Below are 18,133 nucleotides of genomic sequence, written 5' to 3' on the forward strand. Positions count from 1 at the left end.
GGAGCTGTTAGGTTAGGGGTTTTCCTCACAAACACAGGAACTTTCATATCCACATCTGTACATCTTTCAATAATTTCTCTTAGACCAATACATATCATAACTTAAAAACCCCATTGCTTCAATTCCCATCTTCAGCTCATTTCTACAAGTCCTGAATTGGCTCTGGTAGGGGATTTTTTAATATTAAAATTCTTTCGTGGTATCATATTTAACAGAAATTAAGGAAAATGTAAGTTTATGAAGAAAGAGCACAGCACATGCATTAAATATTTTGCAGATAGGAAAGCCAGCCAAACATATGGTGAGGAGAGTTAATTCAGTGCAGCCAACTCCGATGCATCAACATTCAACTGCATGGGAGCCTGTTGCTAGATTCTTCAAATAGACAGCAAGAAAATAGTTTTAAAATTACTCAAAGAAAAAAAAAAGATTTTCCTTCACCCTATGAAAAAATGTAGAAGTTCAATCTTAAGTAATTTCTCCATTTAAGAAGATAGGAAAATGAAATCAGGTAAGTTTAGTATAGACAGATGAACTCAGGTCCTATGGGTTGTATGGGCCCCTGCTAGCAGATGGAGACTGAGTCAGGTTTCAAAGCTGACGTCACCTTAGATACACCCCTGCAGTGACTTCAGCCCCTCAGTATTCTCTTTAAAAGCCATTGTGGACATGCTTTTGAAAAAGCTTGATTAAAACTAGAACCATAACTGTACTCAACCAAACAAATGCTGAATTGCAGCAAGATTATAGATGCCCTGATCTAGGGATTGGGTGACAGCTTACCCATAACTTCTTAGAATTGATATTCACTTCACAGACAATTCCTTGTCACCATTCTTGGGCAGGATACAGAGTCCATCTGTCTACACTAAGGAAGACGAATTTACCAGATAATTTCTCCATTTCCTAGTGTGTAGCCAGATGGACTCAGAACCAATGGGATGTACAAAAGCTACTCCTGATTGGGATGGAAGACTGCCCACGGTCTGGTTAGCACAAGGCGATAGAACCTGGAGAAGGTGTGCAAGGAAGACCATGTCGCCGCTTGGCCTATGTCAACAGGAGCCAGTAGCTTAGCTTCCACCCAGGAAATTGCCTGACCCCTAGTGAAATTAGCTTTAACCTGAAAGGGTAATGGCTTTCCTGCCTCTACATAAGCCTCTGTGACCATCAAGCTATGGTAGCCTGTGAAGCTGGTTCTCCCTGCCTCCTTCCTCCGTGAAGAACGAACAAGCGGTCTGTCCTGCACACCAGTTCTGAAAGTTCCAGATACCGCATTAAAATCCTACTAACGTTTAAATGGCGGAGGAGGGCATTATTCTTCCATGTCCTTGTGCCTATCTAGGGATGACAACAAAGTGGATTGATTCACATGAAACAGACTACCTTGGGCAAGAAGGATGGAACGGTATGAATTTGTAAAGCCCTTGGGGTCATCTGGAGGAATGGCCTGTAGTTCAGAGATGCAACGAGCCAAGCATATCGCCACCAGGAATACCATTTTCAGGGTTAACAGGCATAAGGACAGACTGCTCAGGGGTGGCCAGAGGTGCTTACCACTTTTAGAAAAAAATGGGCTATGTCCAGGTGTGTCGACTGGCGGTTCCGTTCACCTCACCTCTGAAACAAGAGAGCTGCTACCTGGACCTTCATGGAGTTACAGGACAACACTTTATTCAATCCATTGGCCGTCCGAGGGGCAGCACCACGCTCCCCGCACCAGGCCTCAAATACTCTCCTGCACATTCACTAAGGACATCGAGAACTTCTGCACGAAGCAAGGAGGTAATTACTGCTGCCGCATATCCCCGCTTCATGGAGGCGAGCCCTCTCAAAGGCCAAACCGTAAGACAAAACAGAGTTGGATCCTCCTAAAGGACCAGAGTTTGCTGAAGCAGGTCCCTATGAGGTGGGAGGCACAGGGGAGGGCTCCACCAGAAGTCTCCTCATGTCTGTATACCACAGGCAACTGGGCCAATCCAGAGTCACTAGAAGAACTAATCCCCTATGGCACTCAATTCTGTGAATGACCCTGCCCAGCAGTGGCCACAAAGGGAAGGCATATAGTAAGTCCTCTTCTGGCCAGGTCTGAAACGAGGGACTGCTGATCTCTTCTGCTACTGAAGAAATCAGGAAACCTTTACATTGTGAAATGCGGCCAGCAGGTCGATGGATGGGAGGCCCAGCGATCTACCAGGAGCTGAATGGGCATTGTCGTCCATTGCCTCTCTCCTGGATCCAGACTCCCCTGCTTAGAAAGTCTGCTCTGACATAGTCTTTCCTTGCAAAGTGGGAGGCAGAGATAGTTTGTAGATTCAATTCCGCCCATTCCATAAGGAGATCTATCGCTTGCTGGCTGGTTCTTGGTTCCTCCCTGGCAGTTGATGTAAGCTACCATTGTTGCATTGTCTGACATCACATGGACCACCTGACCCTGGAGTAAGTGGCTGAACTGTAGACACACCAATCTGACCGCCTGGGCTTCCGGGCGGTTTATGCTCCAGAGTGCTTCTTCCTTGGTCCAACATCCCTGGGCTGTCAGTTCCTGACAGCGAGTTCCCCAACACCAGAGGCTCACATCTGTCGTGAAGACCAGCCAGTTGGGGGGGGGGGGGGGGGGGGGAGAGAGGTTTACACCCTTGCTCTTTGAGTTTCCTGAAGCCACTGGAGCCAAGAACATACTTTCATTGGTAGGTGGAGGCGAATTCAATAGTTTTGAGACAGTGGGTTCCAACATGACAGCAGGGGCATTGAAGTGGTCACATGTGTGCCCTCGCCCATGGTACTACCTCCAGGGTTAACGCCATCAAACCAAGGACTTGAAGATAGCGCTACACCTTGGGGCGTATCGTGTTTGTCAACTGACACACTCAGGATATCAACTTTATCTTCGAAGGTGGGAGGAAGAACGTACTCCTAGATATTCCAAGGACTGGGAGGGCTTGAGGCTGCTTTTGTCCTTGTTTATGACCCAACCAAGCTCCTGAAGCAGGAACGTCACCCTGCTGGTCACCTGGAATCTCTCTTCCAATGACATCACCCAGATCAACCAGTCATCCAAGTACGGGTGCACCAGGATTCCTTCTTTTCTCAGTGCCACTGCTACGACCCACCATAATCTTGGAAAATGTTTTGGGGCAGTGGCCAGGCCGAAGGAAGTGCCTGGAACTGATAACGACAGCCCAGTGCTGCAAACATAGGAAATGCTGTTGTTCTTGTCAGATTGGAATATGAAGGTAGGCTTCGGAGAGGTCCAGGGAGGTTAGGAACTCTACTGGTTGTACGGCCATTATTATGGAGCGCAGAATTTCCATGTGGAAATGATTACCCATAGGTGTCAGTTGACACTCGAGGTCCAGGATGGGGGCGAAAGGAACCCTCCTTCTTGGGTACGATGAAATACATGGAATAACGTCCTGTATTTTCCTAGGACCCAGGTACTAGAATTATAGCCCTTCTTGTGCTGGGAGTAGCAAGGAGACATCACGAATGTATCCTGAGGAGTGCTGTGAAGCTTTAGTGCGTATCCTTTGCATATGACATCCTGTACCCATTTGTCCGACGTGATCTCGATCCACCCCTGGTAGAAGAGAGACAGTCGAGCCCCTATCTCCTTGTTCTGTGGATGGGTTGGCAAAACTTCATTGTGGCGTTCAGGTTGAACCTGAACCTGCCCCTCTCTTGGACTGTCTGCTCTGAAAGGACAGAGACTTCTCTGAGGAGAGAGGCCTCAAATGCCAAGTTTCTGTAGGGTCAATAGAGTTGGGTGCCTCTGGATCGACCCCTCATAAGAGAGAGCAGTTACAGTGGCCCTCATCTATCTTCTGGTAGCCGGGAGACTGGAGATTCACCCCAGTTACTGGCCAGCTTTTCCAATTCGCTTCTGAAGAGGAGTGATCCCTTAAAGGGCATTTTTGTGAGGTTTGCCTTAGAGGTTGCGTCTGCTGACTAAATTTGCAGCCATAGCTGTCTACTGGCTGCAATCAGAGGCCACTCCTCTGGCCGCGGTAAGGACTAGGTCAGAGCCCGAGTTAGCTAAAAAGGTGGCAGCAGACTCCATAGCTTTTCTGGAATATGCCAGGGGCATCCACCAGGGCACAGCAGGAAGCAGTCTGCAAGGTCACTGCTGTCGCATCAAAGGCTTGCTTAAGGATGGAATCCATCCACCTATTATACGCATCCTTTAAGGCTGCTCCTCTCCTCCATTGGGATAGTTGTTCGCTTGGAAACAGTGCAGACCAGCGCATCCACTTTAGGGAAGTGCAGGCGATCTCTCGCCACCGGATCTAGTGGGTATAGAGCTTCTAATGCTTGATCACCTTTAAAACTCGCTTCGGGGCATCCCATTCCAGGTCAATCAACTCCTGGATGGCTTCCAGCACCAGAAAATAGCAAGAGGCTTTCCGTAGAGACACCAGAATGGGATTCTTCTTAGGTTCTGCCCCAGAACTCCCAGCATCTTCAGAGTCTGGGAAACAAAGGCTGGCAATTTGTCTCTATGGAAAAGACCTAACATGGTCCTATATGGTTCTAAACCTGGAGGGATTTCTCCATGCTCCAAGGAATCTGGATCCCCTTCTTTGACCGTGCTGTCCGAGTCCCTGCCAGGGCCATCCTTTGTGAGGCAAGGCCTGCTGATAGGGCTGAGAGAGCGAGGCCTTACTGGCTGTGGTTCCATCCAGACAAGGGCAAGAAAAGCAGTTTGCGCCTATATAAAGGCTTGAAGACCTTGAAAAAAAATTCCACCCAAGAGAAGGCCGCCAGGTCCATACCTAGGCCCAAGAGCAACTGGAGTGGGTGACATTTGATTTCCTTCTCCTACAGAAGACCCAGCCCTGGAATTATCCAGATCCGGGATGCTTCCAGTTAAGGTTTTATTTATTTATTTATTTAGTGTTTTTCTATACCGGCATTCGCGATAGGTATCACATCATGCCGGTTTACAATTAACAAAGGGGTGTAGAAAGAAGTTACAATAAGAACATTAACCGGTGTGGAACGAAAACGTTGCAGTTACAATAAAACAGGGAAATACACAACTGGGAGCAGTGAAAAGTCGATAGGAAATTAACAGAAAGAACAAATTTACAAATTTATGTAATTTATTAAGTAATGATATTGTTTATCATGTTAAAGTAAGGTCTGAGAGTCGGTTAAAGGTGAGTTAAGGTTCAGTTGGGGTCTGGAAAGGCTTTCTTAAATAACCACGTTTTGGCTCACCCATCCTCTGAATGGGAAGAACAAGCTTGGTAAAATCTGGGGTGGTCAGTTCTCCCCGGGCCTCCTCACAGTGCTGAAAGAAGAATCAATCCAGGTCAGACTAATATGGCAAGCAGCACAGAGAGAATGCACTTATGTTTCTTTGCTGCCAGAGCCATTAGAGACGGCAGTTGTGAATTCAGCTGGCTCTTGCTTGAAAACTTTGTGCACACCTAAGTGGGCCATGGCAAGGCATACTCACAGCCTGAGCGCTTGGGAATTCTGCACCTAAGTTGTGTGCGCAAAGTTGTGTGAGAAGTTGTGCGCGTACAGGGGTAGATTTTCAAATAGCGCGCATAGGCGTACTTTTGTTGGCGCTCCAGGTGCAAACAAAAGTACGCTGGATTTTAGTAGATACGTGCGGAGCCGCGCGAATCCGCTAAAATCCGGGATCGGCGCGCGCAAGGCTATCGATTTTGTATAGCCGGCGCGCGCCAAGCCGCGCAGCCTACCCCCGTTCCCTCGGAGGCCGCTCCGAAATCGGAGCGGCCTCCGAGGGAATCCTCTAACGCCCTCCCCTCACCTTCCCCTCCCCCTCCCTTCCCCGGCCAGAGGGCCTCTGGCGCGCCGGGACGCGACCTGGGGGTGGGTACGGAGGGCGCGGCCACGCCCCCGGACCGCCCCGGGCCGTAGCCACGCCCCCGTACTTGCTGCCGACACGCCCCCTAAACGCCGTGACGACCGGGCCCGCCCCCGACACGCCCCCCTCGGAGAACCCCGGGACTTACGCGAGTCCCGGGGCTCTGCGTGCGCCTGTAGGCCTATGTAAAATAGGCTCACCGGCGCGCAGGGCCCTGCTCGCCTAAATCCGCCCGGTTTTGGGCGGATTTAGGCGAGCAGGGCTCTGAAAATCCACCCCACAGCACGTGCACCAATGCAGTATGGAGGGCAATGCAAGGTGCACAAAAATCGCACGCAAGATGGCGCCGACGTGGCCTACCACACAGTGTGCCGACTAAGCCTAAAGCGAGGCCTAGCCCTCTGGGGGGGGCCGTTCAACCTGCTCAGAAGCCCTCTTCCCTTTACAGCAACGGAAAGGGAACGTCATCTGTATGGCGTGCCGAGGAATTCTTACCGAAACCCCTCCAACGTCTCTGGACGGGAACTTTTTTTTTTTTTTCACACTTACCTGGGCTCAGCGCTTACCAGTTGACTACAGAGACAGCCTCCGGCTGCAGGGGGAGAAGCCTTTGGATGTCTCTGCCACGCTCTGCTTCCTGTACCCGCTGCCTTTCAGCTGCTTCAGCAGCAGAGTCCATGCCGGGAACCGGCTACCGAACCAGGCACACCGCTGAGGGATCTCAGAAATCACCTCAGGAATTTTCAACTTGGGGAGGGACCTTTTAGGTATCACCGCAGGAGAGCGAGCTCAATCTCTCTCCCATTTGAAGGTAAAATTTCCTCTTCTAAAGTGTACTGCGATCCTGATAGGAAAGGCACATCCAACATCTGCTAGTCGATGGAGAGATACTGAAAGGCTGAGGTCATTGCAGGGGTATGTCTAAGGAGATGTCAGCTTTAAAACCTGACTCATGCTCCATGGGTAGCAGATGGAGACTGTAACCCATTGGTCCTGGGTCCATCTGGCTACACGCTAGGAAAGTGCATTTAAGGACCTTCATTTTCAGTTAATTTTCTTTTTCCTGGAATTTCTATGCTATAAACAACCACCAGTGGAAAAAAAGACTGTTTTAAACAAAACAGCCGAAGGGGGGGGGGGAAAAAAAAAGAAAAATCAGTGGAATGATACCCATAAACTATTTTTAAGAAAAAAAGGCATCATGGTTTATGAAATACTTTTCCACCAAGAGTTCAAACTGAGTTACAATCAGTTAAGGGCTAATCAGATACAGCGAATTAAGACAAGAACCAATACAGTTCATTAGATATATTGTTTTAACATTACTGGGAAATCCTTAACCCTGCTCTTTCATTTGCTCTTTTCAGAAATGCAAACTTTTTCAGAAGAGATTTATGGAGCATTAAAATTACAATATAAGCTTTAGTAATTCTCCTTCAAACTTAGGCTAGTGATCAGGGGCCTTCATTTTCAGTTTTTATTTTAAATTTTCCTGGGAATTTCAATGTAATTAAAAAAAAATGGCTGTAGAAAAATTACTTTTCCACTGGATTTTTCTCCTGTTATAAAACTCATGTTTCCACTGATTTTGTTATACCATTAAAATTCCAAACAAACAAACAAAAAACAAACAAACAACTAAAACCAAAAAGGTCCCTAAAAATAGTGTAATGACCGAGTGGTCACACATTTACTACTAAAGGGTGCATGCACATCGTTACTTACCTTTTACACACACCCCTTAGCCTTTGTCACAGTTTATTCCAGTTGTGGATACTGGTGACAAGATGCCAATCTGTGCACATGGAGTCCGGATAGACACCCGATGGATGAGGAGTTCTTTCGTTCCCCATGCACATTATATAATTACGTATTATTTTCAGGGTGATGGATGAGATGGTTTGTCAAAGGCCTGTAGGAGTGTTTATAACAAACAAAGGGTGTATTGTGTAAGGCAGTGCCTGAGAACAAACAGAAAAAAAAGTTTACATTATAGGTTAAGTAGTACTCGTTCCCTTGCAGGCAGTGGTTACCAAAACGATTAAAATGCAATAAAAAGGAAAGGAGGAGAAAGTGCTTTACCTACATGCACTGAAAAAATGCGTTCCACATTTAAGATTTATTTTTTCCTCCCCCCTATCCCTCCCAAGCACCCCAGCAAAAATGTCAAAGAGTCCCAAAATCCTCCCTTTCCCCCTCCCCTTCTGATGGAATCCTGGACCCCGCCCATTCCTTCACTCCAAAAAGACTCGGGCCCTTCTGGAGCAGTCCCCACTTGCATTCAGAATGGTGCCTGCTGTCATTCTCAATGACGAAGCCAGCGGGGCTGGAGCGTTCCTAGTCGCTCCTGCCCTGGACAGACCAAAGACTTTGAATGGGGGGGGGGGGGAGTGAATTTTGGTCTTTGGGTGGAGGAAGGGTTTCAATAAGCGCCCTCACAAGGACTGTATATTAGACAGTGCTATTCTGAGTGACAGCATCTGTGGGGCATGAGTAACTCCAGATCACTTCTGCAGCTCAGGAAGGCTCAAGACTTTGGAATAAGGTTGGCGATCTGGTGTTCCACCGATAGTCTTTGTATGTATTTTGATTAACTACATTTATCTGCAATCTACCTTGAATACAGTGTGGACTTTGCAGCATACTTTTTTTTAAATAATGCCATTGGAGAAGGAGAATTTTATACTCTTTTTGGATTAGGGGTAGTGTTTCATGTTAGACATTTTGCAAGGCAAAAAAAAAAAAAAGACTGAGCCATTGACTATTAGTGAGCTTGTGGAGGTGAGTGAGTTGGGGGGCAGGGGAGGGGGGGGGGGGTCAGGGTTTCTTACTCTGGGATTACTACTCCTTTAACCAGCATAGCGATGGTCCCAGGAAAGCAGGTTCCCAGTGCTGCTGGCGATAAAACTACAGGAACAAAATATTTCATTGTATTTGTCATTTTGGATGGCAAATAAAACAAATAGTGACAAATGATTCAACTCAGCACACCAAGACTGCTACTGAAATCCTGATTTATTATATACTGACATTTGGTCAGTTTACATTCAGGTATATAGGTATTTCCCTATCCCCAGAGGGCTTACAATCTAAGTTTTGTACCTGAGGCAATGTAGGGTAAAGTGACTTGCCCAAAGTCACAAGAAGCAACAGCGGGACTCAAACCCTGGTCTGGTTGGTAGCCCATTGCTCTAACCACTAGGCTACTCCTCCTCCCCAAAGAAGATTAAGATGGTGGTACACTAAAGTCAGCAATTCATGCTCATTAGGAGCATAAGTTTTCTAGAAAGTAGAAAGCATTCTATCAACCTCTCTAATTGTTCCAGCCTTCAAGGAGAAACTGTTGCAAAGCCTCAAAATGTTATGAACCCCTTCCAATTATATTAAAAGTAGTGTAATGCTAGTCTAGCAAGTTATGTTTTTTCTTCTTAAATTCTATACCCAAGATTCTACCCCAATTGGATCCTGCCCTAAGCACACCACCTACCGTTTATGAAGAGTGAGGCCCAGAGCAGAGGTGCCATAGATATTTGTTCATGGTCACCAGGGTATTTTTCCCCCCCACCCCAAATTGGCTGCATCTTCCTCCTAGCCATCACAGCCGTGGTTCCTGGGTAGGGGGCCTACATGCCATGTTTCCCTTCAGATCCTGATACATATAAGGCAAATTTTAAAAGCCCTATCCGCGGCAAAGCCAGGAACTATGCACTGAAGTTGGACCGGCGCATGCCATGTAGATTTTTTTAAAAAACGCGCAAGTATGCACATATCTCCTGGTATGGGCACAAAATGGTTTTGCAAAGAAGGGGCAGGGCATGGGCGTTCTTACATTTCCCAGTGAACTCTGTGCTTAAGTACAGTTCTTACACACACAAGCACATGCCATGTTCCCTACCATCTGCTATGGATAGCATGTAAGTCCTGAAATAAAAACCCTAAAGAGTTTAGTGTGGTTTTAATGGTTGGTGCTCACAGTGTAAAAGGTAGGTTAGTTAACTAAGAGGTTTAGGAAGTCATATCCTTTACCTGGGAACAAACTGGGGAAACTGGTAATTGCATCAGCACATGTCTACTAAAATCCCCCGACTTATGCAGTAGAGTTAGCATTTGCTTACACAAGCACGTCTATATAAAATTGTGCGTTTATGTACATACTATTTTGTACCATGTGCACATATACACATCATAAAATGGCTGCGTCCACTGGCGCTGGATGGCATAAGCGCAAACGTGCGTGCCCACGCAACCGTTTCAAGTTTACCTTCCCCGTGCACATCCTAGATCCCATCCATAGGTGCCAGGGTCGTGTAACAGCTTGGGATTTCTATCCCCAGCGTGTGCAGGCCTGACAAAATGGTAACCAGATCCAGAAGTCTCTGGTCTTCATTGCAGAAATGCCACTGTGCCAGCTCGTTAATCTGTTTTGCATTTAGTTCTGACAACCTTCAACATGCCAGCTTCTTACTTTAACTTCATGAGACCAGGAGTAAAACAATTTTTTTTTTTTTAAATGCTTTAAAATAGGAGCAGCTAGAACTTATATTCAAGAAAATTTCTGGTTTGGCATAAAAGTTAGTCCAGACTCAATAAGGAGCTGCATAAGAACACTTCTTCAGCAAGTAAATCTATATGTTTTTTTTATGCACAGATTTCCCCTTCCTGTTAATATACTAAAATAGCTTGGATTTCCTGAAAATCTGACTGGCTATAGTTGAAAACTCCTGTGTTAATACTGTGGCAAGTGCATGCAAGAATAGGTGTTTATACTTTGGAAGCACCATTGAGTGTCTTTTTTTGATATTTACTTCAGATATTTTCTCTCTCGACCCATTTTGCTCTGTACCAAAAGTGCTGGAAGGTGAGGTGGTGTTAGAACACTAACCCATTCTAACAACTTTTCATAGAAAGCAACAGGGATATTGTGCGTTTTGGAGGCTTGGTTTGAAAATGCTAATTTGTTTCTGGTTTTCAAACTTGTCTACAATAACCAGTTTGGTCTGTAGCAATGTGTGTTATTTTTTTAAGTTATTGTGTCTATAGGTAGAAATCCTTTTTATATAGCTATCCAATATTTCATATGTTGGAAAGCATGAAGTACCAAATACTACCCCTCCCACCCACACACACACAAAAAAAACCAACCCAACCCACAGCCATTATACATGCACCAAAAAAGCATCACAGTACACCATCATTTAGAAAATTTCCTAAGTGAGCATCTTTATTCCATATCATTGTACATTGTTTACATACAGGCATACATCTAAAACAAAGTGTGTAGGATATAGTGAGGCAATACCAAAATTTACTATCCCCCATCTCACACCAATAAAATACATTTTAATGATCTCTCCCAAATCTGATTTGCTTCCAAAGTCACTGTTTTCTTTTCAAACGTTTAATGACATGGAATGGAAATTCAAGCACGGAATGTTGTCCTACAGTTTGTAACGAGGCTGCAAGTCTACAAGAAGCTGGACTCTGGAAACCTTAAATATTAAAGAGGCAAATCATTCATTCTGTTCCCATTATAGGCACGGAAAAATCCAAATTTACACGGCTCAATAAAACTCACATTAAAAAAAAAAAAACAAACACAAAATAATTACTGTGCTAGACAAAAAACTTCTAATTAAATGAAGTTCCTGCCATTGTACAACAGTAAACTAATTTATCAAAGAATTGCCTTTTGTCCAAAATAGCACCACTCTATGTTTGATGTCAGATTTCTGTTTCCTCAGAATTAGCCTGGTTAAAAAAAATATAGTTTATACTTGAAAGACAATGGGTCCAGACTAAGCATATATGTATCCGTGTGCACTGCTGAACTCTCTACAAAGTATAGGCAACATTATAAAACAGGAAGTGGCACACTGACACAGTCATGGCTGAATCCATACATGGCTTGCCTTTAATGATCTCTCCCAACTCTGGCTAGTATTTGGCAGATGTTTCTTGTGACTTATTTGTGAAAATTAAAAAAAAAAACAACAAACAAACAAAAAACACCTCTAAAAGGGGCATCATGGCAAGCAGGCGTAAGAAAACAGGGCTGCAGTTAAGGCAGTTTTCACAAGTTGTTTAACTCCAGTAAAGTTTGATCCAGCATCTGATGCATATTATGGTTCTCTTCTTTGGCATGTGCCACTTTCTCTGTTATAGGATTAGAAAATTAAAATATATGAATAGTGTTTTGCCAAAATGCTATCAATACATTAAGACATGCAAACACTCATTACATAACAAATTAGAAAAGTGCATGCTAAAATGAGCCTTCTTCTCCTCCCCCCTTGATATACACAACATACTAATGGCCAGAGTGGGTTACCAAGTGTCCTCATAGGCCACCATATTCGAGGTTCAGAGTACGTGCAATGTTCAAATAGCAATTTTTACCCAGCCAAGAGACAGAGCTGTGGAAGAATCATGAAGGAAGTTCAACTGTTCAGCAGTGGTTTTCAAAAAGTGTTAAATTTGGTACAAAATGATATGCATGTGGGGAAGGAGAAGGAAGTTTAAGACATGACAATTTGCGATTATTACAAATTAAGACTTAACTTTTTACTTCCCTCCCAAGGAACAATCCAGAATTTTTTTTAATTACTTCTCTAAATCCCTGGCACAATACAAGTTTACAGTGCAATAAAATAGCTTTCAATAGCATGCACACACCAGTAGCAAATTCACAAAGCCCTCTGATTTAGTAGTGTAAGTAAGGAGCTAGTTCAATGCCATCACAGCAATGCACACATGCCTCATAACCCCAAATATTTTTACATGGGGCTCCCAGATCTAGAGCTGCATTACAAGCTCTTTAATTGCAACTTAACTTGCTCACTAAAAGCTTTCAGATACAATGCAGCTGGAAAGATGGTTTTTTTCTGTTTAAGAAAATATTAACAATCTAGGATAAACATTCTTCCCTAGCTAGCTGTAAACACTTCAAGTTTAAATTTATGACATCAATTAAAATGCAGGCCATTGAATTTGGTCTGAAGTGCTTTACTCTAGGGAGATGCTATTTTTAATTTACTTAAATTTATAGAAGTATGGTAAGAATGTATTTCCCACCAAACCTCTGTCCCTTCTTCTAGCTTGGAAGTTATGATGCTGTAGACTCAGTCTAGAGTACTTTGGTTTTCCATTGGGTACCAACTTCTTAAAACTGAAATCTCCAGTACTGGCCTAAAGCAGGTACTGCATCACTCCTAAACTCAGACTGAGAGGACTTCTTAGGAGAAGAATAAGTCAGCTAGGGTACACTGTCACTGCTCATTCAAAACTAAAGCTCAATCCTCATTCAGGGCCAGCTTTAGTTCGTTAGTAAGACGGCTGTTTTGCTCAAGTTGCTGGTAGAGTTGTTCTGTACAGTCAGCAAGCAGGTCAGAGAAAAAAAAAGGAAGAAAAGCAGAATGGGCAAAAGGTTAGATACAGTAACAGTCAGGCAGGAGATTAAATAAGGCAATATACCACACACTACAGTTACTTTCCTTAAAACAGAAGGATCTTAGGAACTTTTATAGATTACCAATTTTTCTCCCCAACATGGGTTCTGGTATTAAAGTGCTTGCAGAATGGCCATTATGATTAGAAAGAAGAGAAGATAAGGGTGGAAAAATTAAACTCTCCCCATGTATACTTAAGACAATTTAAAAAGAAAATAGCGATAACAAGTATACTAAATGTTGCAAAAAACTGCTGTGTTCTCAAAGCAGTGTGTCCGGACAGTTCAACTGAGATGGGCATATGCAGATTCTCAAGAAGTGATGGTCGAATGACCAATACTGCACCATCTTCACGGTTTTCTATTAAGACATACATTGTAGTCCATGACAGCTGCATCTAGAGGTTACACTGACTGAAAAACAACCTAAACTGACCCTTATGAAGAAAAATACTACCACTTCTGTTGATGAATCTGGTGTGTTCTTAAGATGTACACTTCATATTGTGATCCATTGACACTGTTTTTGATTACTGAAAATGTATTTTTCGTGTTATACTCTATGAGCAAGTAGTTGTGAGTAGTAGAATATAAGTATCAAAAAATGAATAAAGTATTTGGGTTTCCAGAGGCAATGAAATCACAAAAGTACACATTCCACAAAGGCCAGATGTAGTAAAGCAGATAGGGCAGGGTAGGATGGGGGTTCAGGAGAGATGACTTAGAACCTGTGACAAAAAAGGAGGTACAATTTATGGAACTGTACAAGAACGCAGGTTGATGTATGCTGGCAAGCCCACAGATAACTTGCACGTAGCTTTTGAGACCACAGATCCCCACTTCAGATGACACCTCAAGAAGGGGCCATGGTAGTCAAAGCTTCCGTACGTCATGCTCGGACAATTCTTGTGCTAGTCCAATAAAAAGGGATCAACCTGCAAAGAATTCAGCTCTCTCACTGGCCAGCACAGCTATTACGAATTATGGGTGTGCAGGGAAAAATTGTTTGGGAGCAGTCTCTTTTTTTCCTGTTTTGTTCCTGCTAAAAAGGCCATCAGACCTCAAGAAACTGCACTCCCCTCCCCCCTTCACTTATGTGCCCCCAGATGAGGGCAAGAGGAGGCAGGGCCAGAACAAGAATGCAATGAAATGTCAAATTTTTGTATAATTTTGGACTGGAAAAGTTAAACAAGAATGTTTGCTGATTTTTATCTAATAGTTAAATAGGCTGTTGCTATTTTGAAAGGTAGAGGGTATGCTATTAATACTATTTCCCTGCCTTAAAACCCTTTTATACAATTATGCCCATTAATGCAGTGTATTAGTATAACCTCTTACTTATGCTTAATGAGGGAAAAATAAGATCTTCAAGTTACACATAAATCTCAAGATGCTTTTCTGGTATGCACAAGAAACCAAAAGCTGACAATTTGCATTTTTCAGGTGCCAGTGAGGTCAACCAATGCAAGCTGCATGGATTTGGATAAGAAGCATAGTTTAGAGTAACCTTAATACTGCCCCTCTGTCTATGACTAGCTGTGACAGGCTATATTGGTTTTGCCCCATGCATGGGTGTTAACACAACTAGTCAAAATGAGATTCCATTTAAAAGGAGGGCAGGTTCTCCTAATAACTGTACTCATCAAAAGTACCACTGTGATTTAAGAAAAAAACAAAAAAGGAAGGACGGACTTTGAGATGAAACACTTCTCTCCGTGCACCATCACAAAGTAAAAGTCACAAGTATGAACACTGGAATTCATTTCCTTGTTCAGTACAAGTCAAATCTGCTGAAAATCTCTTAAATACTTCAAAAAACAAAGCCACCCTCTTTTCTGCATTCACTTCATCTGTGAAGCTCCAGAATGCATCCTCTACCTTTAAAGTGCATTGGTCAACAAAACTGTTAATTGGCGTACAAAACTTTTTTTTTTTTTTTTAAAAAGAAACTGATATTACAAGAGAGAATTTTACTGTAAAAGGTGTTTTGTTATTTGTAGACACCTATCTGTTAAGACATTATTCTGGGGCGATACGCTACTTTTAGCAGAACCCTGGGGGTCAGATTCAAGTTTCAGGGAAAACTCAAGACAAAAAAAACAAAACACTGCCCAGTTTGCCTGCATAGTGCTGAAATCAATTATTGGATAAAAGACGTGTTCCTGACATAACAGGAAACTAATACAAGAGGTGAGGGAAGAAGATGGGTTGGGAAATCTAAAAAGATGTAAACAAGAACTCACACAAAAATTCAGTAAGCACCATGGGACTAGTTCCCACAAGTGATAAAAGTTTAAGAATTCAGCAATAGCCCTAAGATACTTATTGCAGTTTTATGCAAGATTTTGCTTGCACAATTTTCTGTGCATTTTCTTTTCCCCTCAAACAAATGAGAATTAAATCCTTGCATGAGATTGAGATGCAAAATAGATGCACCATCTCAATATCATGCAAAAAAAACCTGACGTGTAGTCTTCCTGAACTGTTTTGTTTTGCTGTTGCTCAAAACAAACCTGGGCCTAGTTTGCAGGATGCAAGTGTGTGCGTCATGCTAGGAACGGTTCACAGAGACTTGCTGCTGACATGCATGGAAAAAAATGGGCATCTATAGAAAAAAAAAAGGTTTCTACAAATTTAAGTTTTTTTTTTTTTCCCCTATTCTTGTTACAATTTTCCAGAATTTACAAATTAGTACTTATACCGTTTTAGGATTACCAAATTACATTTCTGCCACTGGAAGTCCAAGGAAACCTTTAATTAAAAGTGGCACAAGATTTCCACTTCTTTCCCACAACATTTGTGGAACTCCCACACCTATAATTTTCTGGTTTGCTGCTTTAAGATCTGCTCGTTTCAGGAAACCCACACAAATTCCAGTTGTCACACCTTGTTCCATGAAAGGAGAGAAAAATATTTCAAGTACACATTGCACCATCACTGCTTGACATTTCACTACAGCTCACAGGACTGAAGCATTGACATACTATTCATTATCCCGTTTTTCAAAACAGCACAACAATAAAATATGGCACAAATAGGTAAGCAAAGTAAAAATCAAACCGATATAAGATAACAGAAATACAGAAGATCTCTTCCACACAGTAACTGAAAAAGAATCTGCTCTGATGTCCACACGGGCCACACCCTCATTCCCTCTGCACAGATCTGTTTGCTAGGAAGATGGGGTTCTCCTGACTATATATATCTAAAGTGAAGCAGTTTTTATATCTTATTGCATGCAGCCAGGCTTACATAACTTTTTTTTTTTTTTTTTTGGTCTGGAAATCCTTGCTTTCTCTGGGTCGCTGGAAATGGGGTTTGCGGAAATAGCTGCTATGGAAAAGATTAGTGTTATGCTTAAGAGCAGAATTGAAGGATCTGAAAGTTTAAGGACTCTATATTGGTTTTGACATAGGTCCCTAGATGGACTTCACTTTTTCAGTTACTGTGCGGAAGAGATCTTCTGTATTTCTATTCCACAGCCCCTCCAACACAATGGAAACCAATGTGTCCCGTATAAGAACTTATGCCTACTAGTTCTTTACTTTTTTTTTTTTTTTTTTACAAATGGATATAGCACCATATTGGCGCGCCAATCCTCCGAATCAAGGTCCAAAGAAAGATCTGCATTCCATCTAGTTATAAAGGGTGGTGCTAATCTCATATTATGAGACTCATTACAAAGATAAATCTGCAATACTCATTCCCCTGCTACATGCCTTAATCCATCTCTCCCTCTTAGGAAACTGTTATCCCTGTGCTAGACATATCCCTCCATAATTGTAATGTGTATAGACTGAGATAGCAAACTCAGCTAGCAATTCTGCAAAGGATTTAAAATTTGTCAACCCTCCAAATTTGACTGAGAAAGTTTAGGCCTCTGTCTTCCTATCTCCTCATATCTAGTGAAAGACAGGTCAGACGGTTTTCTGTTAAAGAAATGGGAGATAGTATACCAACATGTTTTGAGCAGCTTATTAGTGTCCTGCCAGATCTTAAGAGAATGAAATAAAATTAACCTACTCCTGCTGATCTTATTGGATTGTGCCAGGAAGGTAAAAGAAAGAAGCCAAACTGTATTGGTTAGTTTGTAACTCCCATTTTGCACCAAGAATACATAGAAGGATCGTTGCTGAGCCATCCTTGCCACTCCCACCAGCCTTGAAGATAAATATTTAACATTATTTATAATCCGCAAATCCCTCAGATTCATTGTGGATTAGAGTCAGTCAACAGACATAAAAACAATGCTACACGATACAATATAAGACACTATAAAATCAAAATGTGGAAAAAACTCAAATAATAAAGCTCATCTTCCTGAATTTTAGGTAGCCTGGCTGCAAATTTCCAATGGAATAGAATTCCACAGCACAGGACCAATTACAGATAAAGCTTTAAATAATTGCATTTCACTTAAACATGAGAAAGTGGAAACATGTAGGGTTTGAGAAGGCATGTAACAAATTATTTTATCCTTCAAACAAAAGAAATCTAGATCTAATACTCATTCATAAAGCATTGTCAACTTAAACTGGATTCTTTGAACAATAGGTAACCAGTACAACTCTTAAGTATGGAGTAATACTTCCTCTATACCAAAAGCCAAACCATTCTTACAGCAACATTTTGGGCAAGCTGCAAAACAGATGATATGTAAGCAACCCAGCATACAGAGAAAATAGCCTAAATTAGTTTAGATCTTAGCTTGAACTACTAAAACTGAAATCGGATGCAAACCAAACCTAGACAGTGTCTCTCCCCCCCCGCCTCACAGAATTCACCATCCATTCGGGCCAATACAGTAAAGCATGATCGTGGTTACCCAGTTTTTAACCCGCTTTGGATGC

The 18,133-nt window shown here is 42.8% G+C and overlaps 1 protein-coding gene across 7 annotated transcripts in view; it reads right to left on the reverse strand.

Annotated features, from left to right (window-relative positions):
* Window positions 1-11,033: 11,033 nt before the first annotated feature.
* Window positions 11,034-18,133, reverse strand: part of TPM1 (tropomyosin 1) — a 60,454-nt gene continuing 53,354 nt past the window's right edge. For 5 of the 7 annotated variants that reach the window (XM_029575452.1, XM_029575455.1, XM_029575462.1 and 2 more), the window contains one exon: window positions 11,617-11,992. In XM_029575452.1, coding sequence (XP_029431312.1) covers window positions 11,910-11,992 — 83 coding nt within the window. In that variant the 3' untranslated portion in view covers window positions 11,617-11,909. Of the gene's footprint in view, window positions 11,993-18,133 lie in introns of all 7 variants that reach the window. The other 2 variants (XM_029575456.1, XM_029575461.1) reach the window with 1 other exon arrangement.

This window comes from Rhinatrema bivittatum, chromosome 13 (genome assembly GCF_901001135.1).
Source record: "Rhinatrema bivittatum chromosome 13, aRhiBiv1.1, whole genome shotgun sequence".
Classification (NCBI taxonomy): domain Eukaryota; kingdom Metazoa; phylum Chordata; class Amphibia; order Gymnophiona; family Rhinatrematidae; genus Rhinatrema; species Rhinatrema bivittatum.